Below are 22,061 nucleotides of genomic sequence, written 5' to 3' on the forward strand. Positions count from 1 at the left end.
ATATCAACCAGAGAATTTCCAGTAGTATGGGCGGTACATTTGACAATGGCAATGCGTTTGGGGAACATGAGGGCTTGCAACAAATCAGATACTAACTGTTTATGAGATATCTCATTCCCCTGTGAGGTTAGGAATCCCCTATTTTTCCATAATTGTCCAAAATCATGGGCCACCCCAAAGACATACCTAGAGTCGGTATAGATATTGACTTTGAGATCTTTGGCCAAGATACAGGCTCGGGTGAGGGCGAATAGTTCAGCTTGTTGAGCAGAATAGGCGGTTTCAAAGCGGCAGATTCCAAGACCTGATTCTCCTGGTTTACTATGGCGTATCCTGAGATTCGTGTATCTTCTGGATTAATAGAAGTACTTCCATCAACATACATAAACAATCATGACTGGGTTCTTCCTCATCTTGGGGTGGCTCAGTAAGAAAACAGGCCGGATTAATTGCAGTACAGTGCCGAAAGGTCAGTTTAGGATTGCCTGTGATTTCAGTGGGTTCTGTCGGATTGCCCTGCACTGGGATCTCAATCGGATCAATGGGAGTATAACCCACTTGGGAGGGGTTCTCTGCCCACACATGAGGATTCACATAGTCAGGTATGCCGGAGCCAGTATGATGCTGTAGAGTCCTTAAGACCTTCTCGAGGTCCCCATGAAATTGGACTGTTCAGCCATGTTTTACGATTTGCACATCCCGGCTGGTAGGGTCAGCCTCATATATGGCCTTGCGTACCATAACTCCCAAATCTTTAGCATGGTGAGGGGCTAATACTTCACGAGCAATATGCAGTGCTATTGTTAGGGGCTGTTTCCACAGATTCTTATCCACTTCCACAAAATCTGCCTCTCTTTCCAGTTCAGTCACTCTAGCCCTTAATAGAATTCCCTTCACTTCCCCTTCGTGATCCTGATAAAAGTTCTGCAGGTCCGGATTCTTTCCACTGGGATCGTATATGCTAGGGTCACGTGATAGGGTGCCTGCGGCAGGTCCAGAGACCACCACTGAGGGGTTCTAGTGGTATAATACTGCCGCTTAAGGGTTTCCTGTTTTACAATAATCTCCATACTCCAAATGCAACTGGAATTTGCAAAGGAGGTCTCTAGCCATCAAGTTACAGTCCAGATTGGTTGTGATAACAACTCGATGTTCCACCGATTCTTCCTGGTAACCCATTTTAACCGGTTCTGACACTGGGAATGTCGAGATTTGTCTCAGGAATCCTGAAAGTTCCTGTGTTTCAGTAGAGGCAGGGAGTTTAAGCTTTGATTGTACAGAAGACATGAAGGCTCCCGTATCTATCAAAAAGGGTTGCCACTAATTCAGAATGGGTTCGTCGTCCGGGGAGGATCCCTGCACAATCAAGCTGCGTAGTCAATCGGGGGACAATTGACCAAAGGGGTTGTTCTGGGAGAAGTTAGTGTAAGATCCTCCTCTCCCCCCTTGCCCCCCCCTCCTCTTCCTCCTCTTCCTTTTCCATGCTGACGGTAGAGGCAATTTTTATTCCAATGTCCTTCCTGCCCACAATTAAAACAGTCAATTCCTCTTACCCAGTCCCGGCCTCTTCCCATACCATGCCGGGGACAATAGGGAGGTTTATTAGCAGAGCTCGGGCCGTTTGGTTGTTTAGTATAACCGTATCCTTGCTTATCCATCCAATCTTGTATGCAACACTGCGGTTCTATTGATCCTTCCTCCCGAGATGGCTCTTCCTTTCTAGTCACGTATTCAGTCTTGACCCGGGTTGGGGGCGCACCTCCCCCCTCACCTTTCTTTTCCTGCCAATAATATCTAACTGTGCTCACGCTATCCGGACAGATGGAGAGGAATCAAATAGTTGTTTGAAGATCACAGACATCTATAGAGAGGTGGTCTGCAGCTTGTTGTGCATCAGGGTTTGGCATTGGTCTGACAGGGAATTGGTGTCGGGACTTTGGGATCTTGGAAATAATTTCTAGGCCGGAGGATGTTTCAGAGCTGTCTGACTGCTTGACAGTTCTGCGTCTCGATCGGCGGGGGTGTTTGCTATGTCTTTCACAACTTGGACTGGTAGATTGACTAGAAAATTTACGGGACTGTTTGTGATGTCGAGATATAGTTCTGCCCTTTCGAGTGTGAGATCTGGTCCTTTCGGCTATATTGCTTGTAAACTGGGGATCCGAATCGCTATCAGAGGATGAGGAGTCAGTTCGGGTTTGTTGCTTTAGTGGTATGGGGTTATTTTTAACTCCTCTTTTTACCGGAGTGTTAGGTGGAGGGTGTTGGGAAGAGGACTGGAGCAAGAGGCCAGGGGGTGCGGGAGGCGCCGTTGGGCGCCGAGTCAGTGGCCACTCATCAATTTCATCATCAGCCTCGGTTAACACAATGCCAGCCATTTTTACTACGTAGTCGGTCAATACCTTTCTTAGAGGTCCCAGAGGATCTCTTAGTAAGTTTCTCGTGCGCACATTCTCTTTTTTTTTTTAAAAAGACGTCTACAGTTTTAACATGTGTTCCCTCTATCAATGCAAGTCCTAATTTAATAGCATTTGTTTGCCAACTTGACAGAAGTGATGCATCTTTTAATTAATTTTTTTTTAACAATCCCTGTGCTTTTTTTTTTGCTACCTCTACGCTTCTAGTGCCACCTAGAGGCCACTGATCATCCCCTAATAATTTATTCAGGGCTCCTGATAATTTTCTAAAGTCTTCAGCTCTTTCAGGGAATTCCTCACATAACTTTTGTAGCGGACTATCCGCATCCGTGGTTTTATCTAACTGATTACCCATTTTCACGCTGCTCCTCGTATTACTGTGTCGTTACGCGTTCGTGTTGTCGTGCAATTTAAACTTAAAAATAGACAGACTTTACAGAAACTAACACTGACTGTAACTAACTCCAAATAAACAAACTTTACTAATGCTAACACTTACCCGCGTCGCCGCGCGATACTTAAAACTCCCACGTCGCCCCGCAGTTCACGTCGCCGCGCAATCCGCGTTGCCTCGCAGTTCACGTCGCCACGCAATCCGCGTCGACCCATGGCTCGCGTCGCCGCGCGATTTCAATACAAGATAGACAAAGACTTCTAACACTTACCCGCGTCGCCGCGCGATTTAGGATACTTAAAATTTTACTTAAAACTCTAAACACTTAAGACTTACAAAGACTTACTGACATTAGCACTGACTTTCGCGATTCGCGTTGCTGCGCCTCTGCGTCACCACGCGTCGGCGTCACTGCGCGTTTACGTTCACTGCGCGTTTACGTACTGCGCGTCTACGTCACTGCGCGTTCGCTTCGGCCCTTCTCCTCTCGGCCGCACGCTCGCGCCGCTGCGCGTCTCGCGTTGTTTGTGCATCTGCGCCGCTGCACGTTCGCGTCGGCCCTACCTTCCGAGTTGCTGCGGGGGTTTTTTAAAAAAAATTCAATCAGAGCCTAGACGGGCCAAGTGATATACAAGGTCGACGTCGTACTTGAGTTGAACACCTATCCTCTATTTAGATCCCCATTTTATTCCCTGTGAGCCTAATTTTCTAATTTTGATCTCTTATGAGCCTCAATTAATTTCTTTCAGTTTCCAAATTTCCCTATCCTTTCGCGTTACTGCGCAGTTTAAATTCAATCAGTCAATGAAAGCCCTAATTTAATGGAGTTTTTCTGCCAATTGGACAGGAATGATTTTTTTTTTTTTACTGCAGTGGAATTTTTTTTCATAATTTAAAATCTCAGAACTTTTTTTTTAGCACCTATTTAGTACGTAACTTTTTTTTGTATAACTAGAGAGAAGTCTGGCACGTAGGCTGTGGAACTGCTTTTCGTTATCTCAATTGTTCCAGCCTCAAGGTCGTGTTATTTAATATAATTTTTTTTTTTTTTTTTTAAATCCTTTTGAATCCATCTCAGTTGTTTTGCTGTGCCTTCTCTGAATGTTTTCTTTCAACAAGTTTTTCTTTTTTTTTTTAAATTACCGGGACCATGTAATTTTTTCTTTTTTTTTTCAACAAACCTATCCTTTGTGCATTTCCTGGCTCCGTAACTTATCATCCGAATATACGTAATTCAATAAGGTTCACACTCTTAAACTTCTCACATACAGGACAACACTACGAAGGGTTAAAACAAACTTTCATTCTGTTTGAGATAAAACAGACCACAACTCCCCGGCTTTTTTTTTTTTAAACAGTAAAAATCACAGAAGCATTTCTCATTTAAACAGACATTCACAAGAGTCACTTTTCTTTCCTATTAATTTTTGGATCCATGATTGATCATCCATCCCTATCTAGCTCTAACTATCTTTCCAAGTCGCCGCTTGGTTTGCGTCATCGCGCAATTTCCCTATCTCTATCCCTATTCTAAGTTTGAAAGGTATTCACCAGATTGTCCTGGATCTCGTTCAGACACTACCTGAGAACCAGCGAGTGGCTAAACTTTCCTCAGACTTTTGAAACCGGGGGAAACTGGAGCAGTATTGAAATCATACTCACTCCAGTGGCCACTTTCCCCTCGTCTCGTCCAAGGCTAGTCTGGCTCTTAATTCGCAAGTTTTCGGCAGTCGTCTGTTGAGATCCCACTTCTGACACCAAATGTTGATTCCTGAATTCTTTTACCTCAATCTGGTTCAGTAAAATTACTGAGTCGAATACCTCTTGTGCTTTGAACAAAGCAGTCTTTATTTTACCGGCCGGAAAGACGTATCAGACAGAAGATATACTCTCTGGATAGAGCGTACACACTCCCTACGGATAGGTGAAGTTACATCGTAAAGCGTCAACAGTTATACAGTTTTGAAATCAGATAACAAAATACAAATGGATTGACAGTCTAACTCAGCCACTCATTAGTCAATCTATACGAGATGTTCTTCTTGAAAGCTCAAGCATTGCCTCTAAATGTTTCAATCTAATGGTGTGACTATTAACTGAGACCTTGCAATTCTGAAGATTTATTTCATGTTACAATTAGATGTCATTGGCAGGAGTAGTGACTTGAAACCTTGAGACAGACTGTTAGCTATGCTGATGTTGCACTATTTGCAATCCGACATTCTCCCAGCTATTCTTCCATGGCTTATACATTTTCATATATCCAGTTTACTTTACTGTCCTTAATTCCATATATTCCGTTCAGATATCCACAGACTTGGGGCAAAGGTAAAGGGGTGGCCGCTCAGGCGGCCAGGAACCCACCACGTTCCAATAAGTTGTTTGCACTGTGTAACCCATGTGAGCGCCCATTCATGGCAAATGATGTATCATGATTATAGGGTCGGGAGTATCTTACAAGTCAAAGTAGCGGGCGAACACCAACCGGTCGTATATGTATCTAACAAAGTACTTGTAGCAAGTGATGTTATCACACGGGGTCAGGTGTGTTGTACAGCAAGCCAAAGTAGCGGGCAAACCCCAACCGATTGTACATGTATCCAATAAGTTACCCAAGGCTGTAGCCTGCATTCACGGGACAAGAGAGACGTACCAAAGAGTGTCCCAATATTTGCTTGAGTCAGACAAGCTGCCAATCTCAGTTTTTGGAGAGCAGAGGCACCATTATCAATGCTTTGTTTCAAATAGGTCTAACACCGTCTGCACTGTAATATGATCCGCCACGGGCCAGACACAGAACGGCGCTGATGTCCTCAGTCGGCTACCATTGCCCACCACCGGGGTGGAAAAGCAACAAGAAACCTGGAAGTTTGAACTTCATGAATGAGGAAGTGACATTATCAGAGGAGCCAATCAGTTCACACATGCACGGGGAGTGATGTCTCCAGGAAGCGATGTCAATAGAGTGCTCGAAAATCAAAAGTTGAATAGTATTGTGAATCATTCCATTTTACTATACAATAGATTATAAGGAACTCCCATATAGAGGAAGTAGCCAATGTTCCCTCTAAGCTGCACGGCTGCGCAGTAATGCGAACGGTTCCGCACAGGCTGCTCACAAGCTTCTCCATTGTAAATACTGCGGAAATTTAAGGGGACCACACACTAAACGAAACAAGCTGCACAGAATAAAGTGCAGCTTACAGGGAACTTTAAGTACCGTATCTGAGCACCTACAAGAAATGTAAAAAAAATTGTATGTCCTTTGCCCCCGCCGCCCCCCCCCCCCTCCTCCCAGAGTGCTTTAAAACTGGGAATAATGATGTTATGTGTCATATACTAGCAGATGTCCCATTGTGTTGCTGATGCTAAGGCTTGCCAATGTTGAGCTGCAGAAATGTCTGTCATATACAACTTGATGTTCCACAGGCAGTTGAACAGCACAGCAACAGTAATGGGATGAAGGATAGTATACAATAGTAAAACTAGGTATTATTGGCATAGATATGAAAGCTGATCTGAAGCATATTAGAAATGCTACTGAGTAGCAGTATGTCAATGAGGAATAGAAGGGTACCAAGGATGAAACCTTTGAGTATACTTGAGGTTACTGCATTTACAGAGCAAGAAACCACTGCAAGGGAGATGATGTCAGTGTTAGGATGGGTAGGAATGGAACCATCCAAGGGCATTTCCACAGAGGTTGACCTTGGAGGGAAGGTAGTGGCAGATAAAGATATGGTCAACTACAGTATAACCAAAGCACAAAAGTGTCAGGAAGGATTAACAACCAAAATATTGATAACTTTGATCAAAGTGGTCTCAGCCTGGGGCAGAATGGATGCCATGCTTGATGTCAATGTTTGTAATGGAAAAACACACATTTACAACATTTATAATGAAAAATCCCATAGGAACACATTTCACTGCAATATTTCTCCAATGCACTTTGTTAATGAACCAATTGAATCACTGAAAATACTTTGAAATAAATGTCATTGCCATTTCTTTCTTAACATACTTCATGTCTAAAATAAAGTATAAGCATTTTTTCATAAATCTAAATATTTATTTCATAATAACGATTTATTTAAGGAAATTGACACTTTAAAACATAACTCAACACAACTCAGTATATTACATGGAATTTACTGCACAGAAACAGGCCATTCGGTCCAACAGGTCTATGCCAGTGTTTATGCTCCATCAGTTTGAGGTTTTCAGTTCTTTCAATATAGTGATGTGACAACCAAATTACTTAGCAGGATAGTTTGCTTCATTAGTATTCACCTTACAAGTTGGTCAGTTGCTACAGGCACTCAGTCCTCCATTCACAAATGCAATTGAACAGTCCCCTTAATGCAGTCTCAAATTTCAAGCATTAGAAAGACTTTGCTGTCGGATTTGGAACAGGTCAATAAGCAGCTCACCAGACCCAGAACAGTGCACATTTCTGTGACCTTTCGGCTTCCTTCCTTCTTCAAAGAAAGTTGCTTATTACCTCCCTGAACAACACTAATTTTCCCGAGTCAGCTGTTTACAGAAAGACAAACAATGATGCCCTTGTATAGAGAGGTATGTGGAGTTAGCAAGAATATTATTTTAAAATAGAGCAGGCTTAAAGGACATGGTCACCTTGCTAGTGTGCTGAGACTGTGTCAAACTCCGAAACAGCCTGGATAACAAGTGTCAGTGTGCTATTTACCCAGCATCCACATACATGTACTTCCATCAAAGGTGCTAGAAAACAATGAAGTAGAAACTTACCTCATCCATTCCTTCAAGTGTGAGAGCAATGATTACTTCCATTTATTTAGACAAATAGAACACAGGAATCATGTTTGGACATTTCTCCTCTATATAGTGATGTAACACACCATGCAGTGCATTTATTGCTAAGCCACTGGAAGAGATACAGTTCCAAAAGCAGGAGACTTTTTTTTTTAAACTGCCAATTCTCTTCCCTCCACCTCTCTAATAGACCTTAAGTCCTGGCTGGGATAGTGTCACAAATACCAAAAGCATTCCAATATCTTGCCAGAGAGACCAATCTATTCAATAGTGGCATCACAGCCTTACTTGATCCTATGTTCATCTTTCCAGACTGGGGGGGTGGTGGAAGATGTCACTGTGGAATAAGTAAGAGTGGGGACTATGCAAATTGTGACCCTCTCTTGCCCAGGGATAGAGGCCAATTCTAGCAATACAAACATTGCCCCACACACCTGGAACCTTCTGGCTTTCTACATACTGAGCTATCAAGTGAGCCACAACAGGGGAATTATAAAATACAGTCTGGATAAATAGTAAATTCTTGGTGAGAAACAGCAATTTTCCCCAATGTAATGGCTAACAAGTCCATTGCATGTCCTTCGTTATCAAAGTAACCAATAAGCATCAAATTCAAGTTCATCTTACCAAGTCTGGAGCACTGACAGCCCGACAAGTGAATCCCTGCAAATGAAAAGAATATGCAGTTTGTTAGATCAGTATTAAGTCCAGTTGGACAAAAATTAAATGCAGAATAATGATGGACAATGTATGGATAGACATCTGAAAATGAATACCTAAATGCCTCATCCAAATTTCATTTTAATTGACCGTTGTGGCTCTATGGCACCTACTGCATGAAATTCAACCACAGTACGGCCAAAGCCAAGTTATAAAAAGAAAACAAGACTTGGATTTATATAGCGCCTTTCATGTCAGAAAAAGAATCCTGCCTTGTCACAACTTTCTAGCACCTTTAACATATTAAAATGTCCCAAGGCACATGAAGTCACATGAGCAATGCATGTAGAGAATGGAATCATTTTTAATCCAGTTGAGTTTTCAGAAATCAGAAAAAAGGCAACAGCTGCACTGTAGATCAGCAATGTCAAACATACGGTCCACGGTGTACTGTGCCAAGCTTCCCTGAATGGGACATGAATCTCCCAGGCACTGCATTAAACAACCCTGGAGAACTGCATCTTTCAAACAGACTGATAGGAAACCAAACCAAACCAAACAAGATGTGAAGGGATCCAATGGGATGGGGGTGGGAGACTGGCTGTCCTGATGGCAAAGATTAGTATTCTGAATTATTTATCACATTTTTGAGTTCAGGGGGAGAATGTCCTGGCGGCTGGGATTTTATGGATACAAAATTACTAACCTTTGTTACAAAAGAAAATATAGCTTTTTTCAAAAGCAAAAATAATTGTTTTTTTTAAGCTGTGACAATAGCCTTCATTGTAACTTTTGTCCTTTCCCTCTTAAACTGTGCATTTTGTATCCTAGAACACCGGCTGTAAATTATGCAAATTACCAGAATATTCACACAAATCATGACATTCATTTTATATTTCTTTGTGACCATGAATGGAAAGCTCACGTATTTGATTTGTAAGCAGTTATGGCAAAAGAATACAAAGAATGAAGCAAACCATTTTTTGGAGGGCAAATTTCTGAAGAACTGCATGCTAAAATCTGCAGAAATACTGGGGTTGAAATTCAAGCATGCACCAGAATCCTGAAGCTCATCCGAAATCGAGCTTTGTCCTCATTTTAGAGGCGAGCTGTTAGCACCTATCGCACCTCCTGAATCAGATACCCCGAATATTGGGGTTCAAATTTGGACCTGCATCTTTTTGTAGGAAAGCCTTGCAAGGTGGAGTGGTGGAAAATGCAGGAGGGCTCAGTATGGGCTGGCAGCATCCCACAGTAATGCTGTGGAGCTTTGTGGGGGAAGAACTCCTGCTCTTCCTTCCAGATATAGGGATAAAATCTCCAGAGTGAGGAATTCACTGAACACCTGGTGGAACCTAGGCAAAAACCCTAGAGAAACACCCATCTCCAACAAAGTTATGGTGGAAGATTGGGTCACCCCAGCATAGTCTTATATCACATGTTTCACAAATGTTCAAACTTGCAGGTTCTGCAACAACTTTTGGCTCACAATACTATATGATTCTATGATCTTCAAACCCAAACCAAGTTCTGGGAAATGCTATATAGATTTTGCATTTTCAAACGAGTCTTGAACAATGTTCTATGCCATTTTGTCTCAGCTGCATTCTTCCTTTTCACGCTTACACAAAAGCCTAGCAGTCCAGCAGCAAAGAGATTCACACCAGTATGTCATTGTTTTTGGAAATGGTGAGGTAGGATGAGATGAAACAGTTATGTTAAAAGACTTGTGCTTCACTTTTCCCCCCAAGGAATGGGGAGGGGGAAAAGGTGGAAAAGAAAAGTTTTTTTTTAAAAACTTCCCTTTTATGCTTCAAGGTTAATATTCTAAAATGGCAGATCACATGGATTGTAACTAATAGTGACAAGCACTTCTAAAGCATTTTCAGGTCACTAGATCCTGTGTTTATAATCCTCTTATATAGATCAGAAACAAAGCCCAGAACTAAACGCTATTTCTTAAACTTTAAGAGAAAAGGGACAGAGATAACTGCTTGAACCGTGCAACAAAACTTGACACACTCAAATTATCTCACAAATGTTGCAGAGTTCATTTAGGTCCATTAGCATCAAATCCAATGCAAGACAGTTTGATAGATGAATAGCTAAGGATGAAGCAGAAAGAGATCTAGAAATCTTTGTAGATTCAACATGCCTAACTAAAGCAAAGCAGCCATCAACAAAGCCAATAGTATGTTGAACTACATAGCCACAATACAGAATGCAGGTCCGACAAAGCAGTGTTCAAACTGTACAGTGCTCTGGTCAGACGCCATTTTGAATACTACATTTAATTCTGGTCCCCGAGACACAAAGCTGCTGGAGGCAGTGCAGAGAGGAACCATGATGTTGATCTTTACTGTCAGGAATCTAAGTTTCTCCAGTCTTTCCTCGTAACTTAGGCTTTTCAGCCTGAAAAGGAGGCAACTGAGAGATGATCTTGGAGCTATATAAAAGAGCTCAGGTAATGAAAAATATACAACAGTATATTTAGAATTAAGAAAAAATACATTTCAGATACACTGCCTTTGTATTCATAAAAAAATCAAACAATATGTTTTTATTTATTCTTAGGGGTAGCAGGGAAGATTATTGGGTGCAGTTACAGATCTCAATATGTAGTCACAGCATAAATAGTCTATGCCAACGGTTACCATCTTGAACTCAGCAAAACAAACTAAGTTATAAAAAGTTCTCAATTGGGTAATACAACTTCAAATCCAGGGTTCATCATCATAACCAAATTTCAAAAATGTAGATCATCTGAATTTAGAATTTTTATCCACCTAAAATTCTATTTAATCCAATATGAATTCTATTCATTCTATATGAATTCTTACATCCCTCAGTTTTTCATCATGTATTATATTCCACTTTAAGTATATAACCCGAGAAATGGTCAATGATATCAGATGAACATGTCACACCCTTGTTTAACATTCTTCTGCCTGCTATTTTAGCTTAGAGGTTATCCCATGCATGCTCTCTCAAGGGTAGCATTGACAAAGGCTAGTCAGGCTCTCCCAACGCCTCAGAACGTAAATTGAACCATACTGCCCAAAAGATATGATGCACAGGACATTGTGAGAAAGGATTTTGTTAGTGAGTACTGAATTACATGAAATTCAAGGAATAGAGGAAGCCAGCAAGTAGATAATTGGATAAATCATTGAGAGATATGGAGCCCAAGTTTCCACAAGAAAAAAAACAGGCGCCCCTCCGAGCTGGGCGCTCGTTTTTCACGTCTAAAACGGCGCCTAAAAAAATCCTCGGTATTCTCCACCTACTTACAGGTCCTCTGGCCCTCGGCGCAGCCAGCACGAGCTATGGGGGGGGCGGAGCCAGGTCCCGGCGCTGAAAACAGTGCCGGGACCTCTGCACATGCGCGCTACAATCGGCATGCAAGTGCAGTAGCTCCAGGCGCCGAACTGTGTGGGAGGGGCCCGAAGCACGCAGCCCCTAGCCCTGGCCCAATGGCCTCACTGGGGTTGCGTGAATGAGGCTCCTCCCATGGCCAGCTCCTGCTCCCCGCCCGACCAGACCATACACCCGCTCCCCCCCACCCCCCCGGCCCGAGACCCGCTCCCCCCCCACCCCCCGCACCGACCCGAGACCCGCTTCCCCCACCCCCAACCCGACACCCGCTCCCCCCACCCTCCTCCCCGGACCGACCCGAGACTCGCTCCCCCCCCCCCGACCCGCGCTCCTGCTCCTCTCTCTCCCTCTCCCTCTCCCTCTCCCTCTCCCTCTCCCTCTCCCTCTCCCTCTCCCTCTCCCTCTCCCTCTCCCTCTCCCTCTCCCTCTCCCTCGCACGAACAGCTGCAGAATTCTCCCTGGCTGAAGCACTTTCACACAGGTAGGAAGATGGTTTATTTAATTGTTTATTCAGGTTGGATTTATTTGTATAATATTTGTAGAAGTATAAATAAGGATTTATTGTCGAATTTAATGAGTTCCCTTCCCCCCACCTCATTCTGGACGCCTAATTTGTAATCTGCGCCTGATTTTTTAATGTGTAGAACAGGTTTTTTCAGTTCTACAAAAATCTTCACTGGCTCCATTCTACTTTAGTTTGGAGTACATTTTCACTGTGGAAACTTTCAAATCAGGCGTCAGTGGCCGGACACGCCCCCTTTTGAAGAAAAAATTCTGTTCTAAACTAGAACTGTTCTACCTGACTAGAACTGCAGAAAAAAAAATGTGGAGAATTGCGATTTCTAAAATAGTCCATTCTCCACCAGTTGCTCCTAAAAATCAGGCGCGAATCATGTGGAAACTTGGGCCCATGGTGTGCATTAAGGTGCTGACAGCAGAGAGAGAAAGATGAGAGAGAGAGAGAGAGAGAGAAAGATAATGGGATAACTGGACAATTTTCCAGAGATGTCAGCTCAGGGTCAAGCTGAATGCCAAGGTGCAAAAAAAAAACCTGGTTCAGTACAGAGATTAATAGAGCAGGAGCCAGAAACGTGTAGTTACTGATAGGAACCAAAAATGGTTCTGAATTTATGGTTGGTGATGTAGCTAAAGAGTACTGCATCTGTTTGCACCAGCCCCTAAAATTTTCCAGGTTAATTGATGCGCACTAAGTGGGCAAATAGCCCAACTTTTCAGCAGCACATCATTTCAATGAGGACTTAAAAGTCACAGCTGATCATCTGTTTATTCTGAACTTGACATAGTGCAAGTTCAAGATTTAGCGCATGCGCTTTCCAAAACTTGAGGTCTATTTCAAAGGCAGTATGGCGTCGTACTCAAGAGTACGCCATCATACCGACCACAAATTCTGGGCCATTGGCTTTAATTACGTGAACAGTGAGCTGATGGAAATTTCAACTCACCTATGGCTTAATTTAGAAATTATGGAAAAAGCAGGAGTCATGGTGTTGATGGAGGTAAAGTTGGGTACCCTTTATAAAAAATATGAAAGCCGATTCCCCTATGGGTAATGTCACCATTGCAAAATGCCAACAAAACTCCAACCAAATTGTCAAGTTGTAATAATACATACATCTTGGATTTTCCTGTTCAAAAAAGTTTCAAAGCATAGAAATTTACAGTACAGGAGGCCACCATTTGGTCCATCATATCCGTGCCAGCCGATAGAGCTATCCAGCCTAATCTCATTTTCCAGCTCTTGCTCCAGGGCCCTGTAGGTTACAGCATTTCAAGTGCATATCCAAGTACTTTTTAAATGCAATAAGGCCTTCTGCCTCTACTACCCTTTCAGGCAGCGAGTTTCAGACCCCCACCACCCTCTGGGTGAAATAAATTCTCAGCTCTCCTCTAATCCTTCTACCAATTACTATAAATCTATGCCTCCTGGTTATTGACCTCTCTGCCAATGGAAATAGGTCCTTCCTATCCACTCGAGCTATGCCCTTTATAATTTTATGTACTTCAATAAGTCCTCAGCCTCCTCTGTTGCAAAGAAAACAACCCAAGTCTATCCAGTCTTTCCTCGTAACTAAAATACTCCAGTCCTGGCAACATCCTCATAACTCTCCTCTGTACCCTCTCATGGAACGTTTCACTAAGTTAAAGGCAGTATATAAATACAAGCTGTTGTTGTTTTATCTTCTGTACGTAGGAACATTGACAGGGTCCAGGTACAGAGGAGTGGGAAGGTCGGGACGGATGAGCAGCGAGCGTTTGTGGCGAGATGCGGTGTATGTTTATGGCGGAGGTGCGACAGATGAGAGTACGGGGACCAGAAGAGCCCAGGGCCCAGGGGCAGCACGGGCCAGCCCACAATGCGATGTGTGTGCGCACTAAGTCCGTGCAGCACAGCAGGTTTCCATTCGTCTTGGTTAATCCTTGCCACTGGACAAGACCTAGCTCTGTCAAGCCCGTGTGGTGGCTAGTGTGCAACGGTCACTGCACATTAAAAAATTCACGCACAGGCATCTTCCACCCCCTCAATTGGAATTCAGGACTGGAACATCGGGTCCTTCATCGAAACACCTGTGAACTCGTGCAAGCAAGTCATCCTCGTTCGAGGGACCGCTTCAGATGATGCTGATGATGATGATGATGGAGTGCAAACAGATCTTTCCTGTAATATAGTGACCATAACTGTATGCAGTACTCGAGCTGTGGCCTAACTAGTGTTTTATACAGTTAAAGCATAACTTCCCTGCTATTATATTCTATGCCTCGGCTAATAAAGGAAAGTATCCCGTATGCCTTCTTAGCCACTTTATGAACCTATCCTACTACCTTCGGGGATCTGTGGACATGCACTCCAAGGTCCCTCTGATCCTCTACACTTTTCAGTATCCTACCATTTATTGTGTATTCCCTGGTCTAGTTAGCACTCCGCTTTTGCATTACCTCACTTTTCTGGACTGAATTGCATTTGCCACTTTTCTGCCCACCTGACCGGTCCATTGATATATTCCTGCGGACTACAGCAATCTTCCTCACTATCAACTATAAGGCCAATTTTTCTATCATCTGCAAACTTCTTAATCGTGCCCCCTACATTGAAGTCTAAATCATTGACATACACCCACTGTAAACAGCCTTCCAGTAATAAAAACACGTGTCATCGACCATTACCCATTGCTTCTTGTCACTGAGCCAATTTTGGATCGAACTTGCCACTTTCCCTTGGACTGGTATTTTTCTGAGCAGTCTGCCATAGAAAATAGGTGCAGGAGTAGGCCATTCGACCCTTTGAGTCTGCACCACCATTCAGTATGATCATGGCTGATCATTCACCTCTGTACCCCTTTCCTGCTTTCTCTCCATATCCCTTTAGCCATAAGGGCCATTACTAACTCCCTCTTGAATATATCCAATGAACTGGCAACAACAACTCTGTGGTAGGGAATTCCACAGGTTAACAACTAAGTGAAGAAGGTTCTCCTCATCTCAGTCCTAAATGGCATACCCCTTATCCTTAGACTATGTCCCCTGGTTCTGCACTTCCCCAACATCGGGAACATTCTTCCTGCATCTAACCTGTCCAGTCCCGTCAGAATTTTATATGATTCGAGGAAATCCCCCCTCATCCTTCTAAACTCCAGTGAATACAGGCCCAGTCGATCCAGTCTCTCCTCATATCAGTCCTGCCATCCCGGGAATCAGTCGGTACTCCCTCAATAGCAAGAACGTCCTTCCTCAGAATAGGACACCAAAACTGAACACACTATTCCAGGTGAGGCCTCACCAAGGCCCTGTACAACTGCAACAAGACCTCCCTGCTCCGATACACAAATCCCCTAGCTATTAAGGCCAACATACCATTTGCCTTCTTCACCGCCTGCTGTACCTGCATGCCAACTTTCAATGACTGATGAACCATGACACCCAGGTCTTGTTGTACCTCCCCTTTTCCTAATCTGCCGCCATTCAGATAATATTCTGCCTTCGTGTTTTTGCCACCAAAGTGGATAACCTCACATTTATCCACATTATTCCGCAATCTGCCACTCGTTTGCCCACTCACCGAACCTGTCCAAGTCACCCTGCAGCCTTTTAGTGTCCCCCTCACAGCTCACACCGCTAGCTTAGTGCCATCTGCAAACTTGGAGATATTACACTCAATTCCCTCATCCAAATCATTAATGTATATTGCAAATAGCTGGGGTCCCAGCACTAAGCCCTGCAGCACTCCACTAGTCACTGCCTGCCATTCTGAAAAGGACCAGTTTATCCCCACTCTCTGCTTCCTGTCTGCCAACCAGTTCTCTATGCACGTCAGTATATTACTCCCAATACCATGTACTTTAATTTTGCACACCAATCTCTTGTGTAGGACCTTGTCAAAAGCCTTTTGAAAGTCCAACATCACCACATCCACTGGTTCCCCCCCGTCCACTCTACTAGTTACATCCTCAAAAAATTCCAGAAGATTTGTCAAGCAGGATTTCCCTTTTATGAATCCATGCTGACTTGGACCGATCCTGTCACAGCTTTCCAAATGTGCTGCTATTTCATCTTTAATAATTGATTCCAACATTTTCCCCACTACTGATGTCAGTCTAACCGGTCTATAATTACCCGTTTTCTCTCTCTCTCCTTTCTTAAAAAGTGGTGTTACATTAACTACCCTCCAGACCATAGGAACCGATCCAGAGTCGATAGACTGTTGGAAAATGATCACCAATGCATCCACTATTTCTAGGGCTACTTCCTTAAGTACTCTGGGATGCAGACTACATCAGGCCCCGGGGATTTATCGGCCTTCAATCCCACCGATTTCCCTCACACAATTTCCCACCCAATAAGGATTTCCTTCAGTTCCTCCTTCTCACTTGACCCTCGGTCCCTTAGTATTTCCGGAAGGTTATTTGTGACTTCCTTCGTGAAGACAGAACCAAAGTATTTGTTTAGCTGGTCCACCATTTTTGTTCCCCATTAAAATTCACCTGAATCTGATGTTTGTTTTCACTAATCTTTTTCTCTTCACATATCTATAGAAACATTTGCAGTCAGTTTTTATGTTCCCAGCAAGCTTCCTCATACTCTCTTTTTCCCCCTCCTAATTAAACCCTTTGTCCTCCTCTGCTGTATTATAACATTCTCCCAGTCCTTAGGTTTGCTGCTTTTTCTGGCCAATATATATGCCTCTTCCTTGGATTTAACACTATTGTTAAATTTCCCTTGTTAGCCACGGTTGAGCCACCTTCCCAGTTTTATTTTTACTCCAGACAGGGATGTACAACTGTTGAAGTTCATCCATGTGATCTTTAAATCCACCGTCAACCCTTTAAGTATCACTCGCCAGTCTATTCTAGCCAATTCACACCATCGAAGTTACCTTTCCTTAAGTTCAGGATCCTAGTCTCTGAATTAACTGTGTCACTCTCCATCTTAATAAAGAACTCTACCATATTATGGTCACTCCTCCCCAAGGGGGTCTCACACAACAAGATTGCTAATTAGTCCTTTCCCATTACACATCATCCAGTCTAAGCCCTCTAGTTGGCTCCTCGACATATTGGTCGAGAAAACCATCCCAAATACACTCCAGGAAATCCTCCTCCACCGCATTGCTACCAGTTTGGTTAGCCCAATCAATATGTAGATTAAAGTGGCCCATGATAACTGCTGTACCTTTATTGCACGCATCCCTAATTTCTTATTTGATGCTGTCCCAAACCTCACTACTACTGTTTGGTGGTCTGTACACAACTCCCACTAGCGTCTTCTACCCCTTTGTTATTTTGTAGCTCCACCCATACCGATTCCACATCATCCAAGCTGATGTCCTTCCTTACTATTGCATTAATTTCCTCTTTAACCAGCAACGCCACCCCGCCTCCTTTTCCTTTCTGTCTATCCTTCCTAAATGTTGAATACCCCTGGATGTTGAGTTCCCAGCCTTGGTCACCCTGGAACCATGTCTCCGTGATGCCAATTACATCATATCCATTAACTGCAATCTGCACAGTTAATTTGTCCACCTTATTCCGAATACTCCTCACATTGAGGCACAGAGCCTTCAGGTTTGTCTTTTTAACACCCTTTGCCCCTTTAGAATTTTGCTGTAATGTGGCCCTTTTTGCTTTTTGCCTTGGGTTTCTCTGCCCTCCACTTTTACTTTTCTTCTTTCTATCTTTTGCTTCTGCCCCTATTCCACTTCCCTGTGTCTCCCTGCATAGGTTCCCATTCCCCTGCCGTATTAGTTTAACTCCTCTCCAACAGCACTAGCAAACACTCCCCCTAGGACATTGGTTTCGGTTCTGCCCAGGTGCAGACCATCCGGTTTGTACTGGTCCCACCTTTCCAGAACCGGTTCCAATGTCCCAGGAATTTGAATCCCTCCCTTCTGTACCAATCCTCAAGCCACGTATTCAGCTGAGCTATCCTGCGATTCCTACTCTGACTAGCACGCGGCACTGGTAGCAATCCGGAGATTACTACCTTTGAGGTCCTACTTTTTAAATTTTAGCTCTTAGCTCCCTAAATTCATCTTGTAGGACCTCATCCCGTTTTTTTTTAAACCTAGATAGTTGGTAGCTATATGCACCACGACAACTAGCTGTTTACCCTTCCCACATAGCCTGCAGTGCACGTTTGCCAAAATAGCCTGTCAGGAGCTACTGCACATGTGCACAGACTCTAACGTGCATGTGCAGAGGTCCCGGTGCTGTTTTCAATGTCGGGACCTAGCTCCCCCCCACCCCACTTCTTCTGCGCCACGCCAGCTCCACAAACAGTCCGAGAATCGGTCATGATTGCTCAGATTTCTTTTGCCGCTGCTTCTGAGGTAAAATGTCGGCAGGGGGCTCGGAGGTGCGCCGAAAAATTGGAGGGCCAAATTTGGGCCCATAGAATCACAGCAATTTACAGCGCAGAAGTAGGCCATTCGACCCATTGTGCCTGTGCCAGACAAAAAAAAGAGCTATCCAAACTAATCCCACTTTCCAACTGTTGGTCCGTAGCCCTGTAGATGACAGCACTTTCAAGTCATTTTCTGACTGAGAATTCTGCAATGTGATTGGCTGCATAGACAGCTGGTTGACATCACAGCAGTATTGCTCTGGGGACTATTATCTGAATGGTGACAGATTAGGAAAAGGAGAGGTGCAACGAGACCTGGGTGTCATGGTACATCAGTCGCTGAAGGTTGGCATGCAGGTACAGCAGGCGGTTAAGAAAGCAAATGGCATGCTGGCCTTCATAGTGAGGGAATTTGAGTACAGGGGCAGGGAGGTGTTACTACAATTGTACAGGGCCCTGGTGAGGCCACACCTGGAGTATTGTGTACAGTTTTGGTCTCCTAACTTCAGGAAGGGCATTCTTGCTATTGAGGGAGTGCAGCGAAGATTCACCAGACTGATTCTCGGGATGGCGGGACTGACATATCAAGAAAGACCGGATCAACTGGGCTTGTATTCACTGGAGTTCAGAAGAATGAGGGGATCTCCTAGAAACATATAAAATTCTGACAGGACTGGACAGGTTAGAGGCAGGAAGAATGTTCCCAATGTTGGGGAAGTCCAGAACCAGGGGTCACAGTCCAAGGATAAGGGGTAAGCCATTTAGGACAGAGATGAGGAGAAACTTCTTCACCCAGAAAGTTGTTGAGGCCAATTCACTAAATATATTCAAAAAGGAGTTAGATGTAGTCCTTACTACTAGGGGGATCAAGGGGTATGGAGAGAAAGCAGGAATGGGGTACTGAAGTTGCATGTTCAACCATGAGCTCATTGAATGGCGATGCAGGCTCGAAGGGCCGAATGGCCTACTCCTGCACCTATTTTCTATGTTTCTATGTTAGAGGGCTGAAATCACTTGAATGTTGAAAAAGGCAAACTTCTCACCAGAGATCGAGAGATCTCTATGGGTAAGCTTTCTTTGGGGCCAGCGACGAGGGCCTTTGCTTCGCTGCTGACCGCAGAGACAGTGGTGCAACTCGCTGCATGGAAATTCTCTCATGTTTCTATTGCATAAACTTATGTCTAAAAGACTGAGTCATGCATTTTGCAATAACCAAATGTGATCCAAATCAATTTTTCAAAATCTAATTATTCTAAACCATTGGAAGATATTGAGAAGGCTAATTGATGGCAATGATTGCTAGCAATGATCGAAGAATAATGTCAAACATTTGTGGACTAAAATTTACAAGATTTGGTGTACATCAAGTTTGAAGTACGATTGTAATAGATAGATCAGATATCATTTTGAATCTTCATTTTATAATAAATGCCTTTACTTGGGTTTTCCTTTTGTACAGAGCCTGGAGAGTTCAGAGAGTGGTTAATGTGCAATATTGATGCACATTGTTCTCTTCGACAAATTACGAAAAAGGAAATCAATTTATTGATTATCTTTAAAAAAAGAGATTGTGAAATTAAATTATGTAAATATATATTTACTTTGATTATTGATGAAATATCAAATGCATATATTGTTTAATTACAGTCCCTTTGTACTGGTAGGTTCTTCTGGACTTGCATCTGGAGTTTGGCAATATCCTCAAGAATATTTGGGGATAACGAATATTTGCAATATTACACATCTCTGCTCTGGCTAAAAAGGAGACAGACAGACTTGCATTTATAAAGCACCTTTCATGACCACCGGACGTCTCAAAGTGCTTCACAGGCAATGAAGTGCTTTGAGTGGAGAAACATGGGAGAATTTCCATGCAGCGAGTTGCACCACTGTCTCTGCGGTCAGCAGCGAAGCAAAGGCCCTCGTCGCTGGCCCCAAAGAAAGCTTACCCATAGGGATCTCTCGATCTCTGGTGAGAAGTTTGCCTTTTTCAACATTCAAGTGATTTCAATCCTCAAAATTCCATCCATCAAAACTGGTCAACAGTTTAGTCAGTGTATCATTCCTTTATTTGGCAAAAAATTATTGCTCTCAGTATGCAATGCTACCCTCTTCAATATTCAATGCCTAACCAACAAAATATTATCTAAAATTGCTAATTCTATTGAAGAAAATATATGGAACCTTAAAATTAGAGCTTTCCTATAATAAAGATATTTTAAACACAATGAATGGACATTTTTGCTAAAATGAAGTCAAGGCATGAATGACCCAAGGTGTTTTTTTCTAAAGCTACACAGAAGGTTCAGTAGAAAAGTTAATGGTGCCAAAAACCCATGGGCCCAACAGGTCTCCAACCACTGACCTTGCCAGAGTTTGTACTTAATTTGCATAAAGTAGGTGGTGTTGCCAAAATCTTGTCCCATGTCCAGAGGAATCCACCAGAAAAAGGTAGGAACTTGAGTACATCTACACTTGGAATTCCTACTTCTCACAGGTTATGGCGCAGTACTGGAAGGCAGTAAATAGAGAGATGAAGTATTACAAGTGCATAGCCGATGCCCGCTGGTCCTGTGCAACCAAAGTCCAGCAATTGCTTGCCATTGTGGATAAGTTGGCCAAGCTCCCTACCTCTTCGATATATACTTGAAAAGGAAACATTTGTAAGGCTATAGAGAAACAGTAAGGGAGTGGTACTAATTGTATAGCTCTTTCAAAGAGCTGTCACAGGCACAATGGACTGAATTACCTCCTTTTCTCGTGCCCTACTTGCATCCATCTGCAGGAAGATACATCACTGAGTGACCTCCCTCTAATAATATGCAAGGTCCCTTCTCAACCAGGGATGTATAAACAAGCTCCTGCCTTTATACTGGTAGGTTCTTCTGGACTTGCATCTGGAGTTTGGCAATACCCTCAAGAATATTTGGGGATAACGAATATTTGCAATATTACACATCTCTGCTCTGGCTAAAAAGGAGACAGACAGACTTGCATTTATAAAGCACCTTTCATGACCACCGGACGTCTCAAAGTGCTTCACAGGCAATGAAGTGCTTTGAGTGGAGTCATTGTTGTAATGTAGGTTTTTGACTTGTTACTTGTAGAACCCACATCCAAACTATATAGTTACAATAATGATTGGGCCCAAGTTTCCCCAGGAGTTGCTCCGTTTTTTTTGGAGCAACTAGATTATTTTTGGAGTAACTTAAAAATTGCAATTCTCCCCATTTAAGTTGCTCCAGTGTGTGAGTGAGTTAGTTAGTTAGTTTTTTTTTTTTAAGTTCAGTTTTTTTTCCAAAAGAGGGTGTTACCAGCCACTTACGCCTGTTTTGGCCATTTAAGCAAGTTTAGGCAGCTAAAACTTAATCCAAACTAAGTCAGGCCAGAGTAAGTGGCTACTTTTGTACATTCTGAAAAACCCTGCGGTGAATTAAGAGTTTAGCGTAGGTAGCCTCCAAATGACAGTGTTATGATAGGAATACTAGTTTTTTTTTTTAAATCCCAAGCAACGAGACTAGACGGGGTGTAGGTGCTACCAGCCTGATTAAACTGAGTATGTTTTCTGA

The 22,061-nt window shown here is 43.2% G+C and overlaps 1 protein-coding gene across 2 annotated transcripts in view; it reads right to left on the bottom strand.

Annotated features, from left to right (window-relative positions):
- Positions 1-22,061, bottom strand: part of LOC139275163 (spermatogenesis-associated protein 13-like) — a 365,108-nt gene that overhangs the window by 296,879 nt on the left and 46,168 nt on the right. For both annotated transcript variants that reach the window (XM_070892243.1, XM_070892242.1), the window contains exon 2: positions 8,230-8,265. In XM_070892243.1, coding sequence (XP_070748344.1) covers positions 8,230-8,265 — 36 coding nt within the window. The remainder of the gene's footprint in view (positions 1-8,229; positions 8,266-22,061) is intronic.

Source organism: Pristiophorus japonicus, chromosome 10 (genome assembly GCF_044704955.1).
Source record: "Pristiophorus japonicus isolate sPriJap1 chromosome 10, sPriJap1.hap1, whole genome shotgun sequence".
NCBI classification, from domain to species: domain Eukaryota; kingdom Metazoa; phylum Chordata; class Chondrichthyes; family Pristiophoridae; genus Pristiophorus; species Pristiophorus japonicus.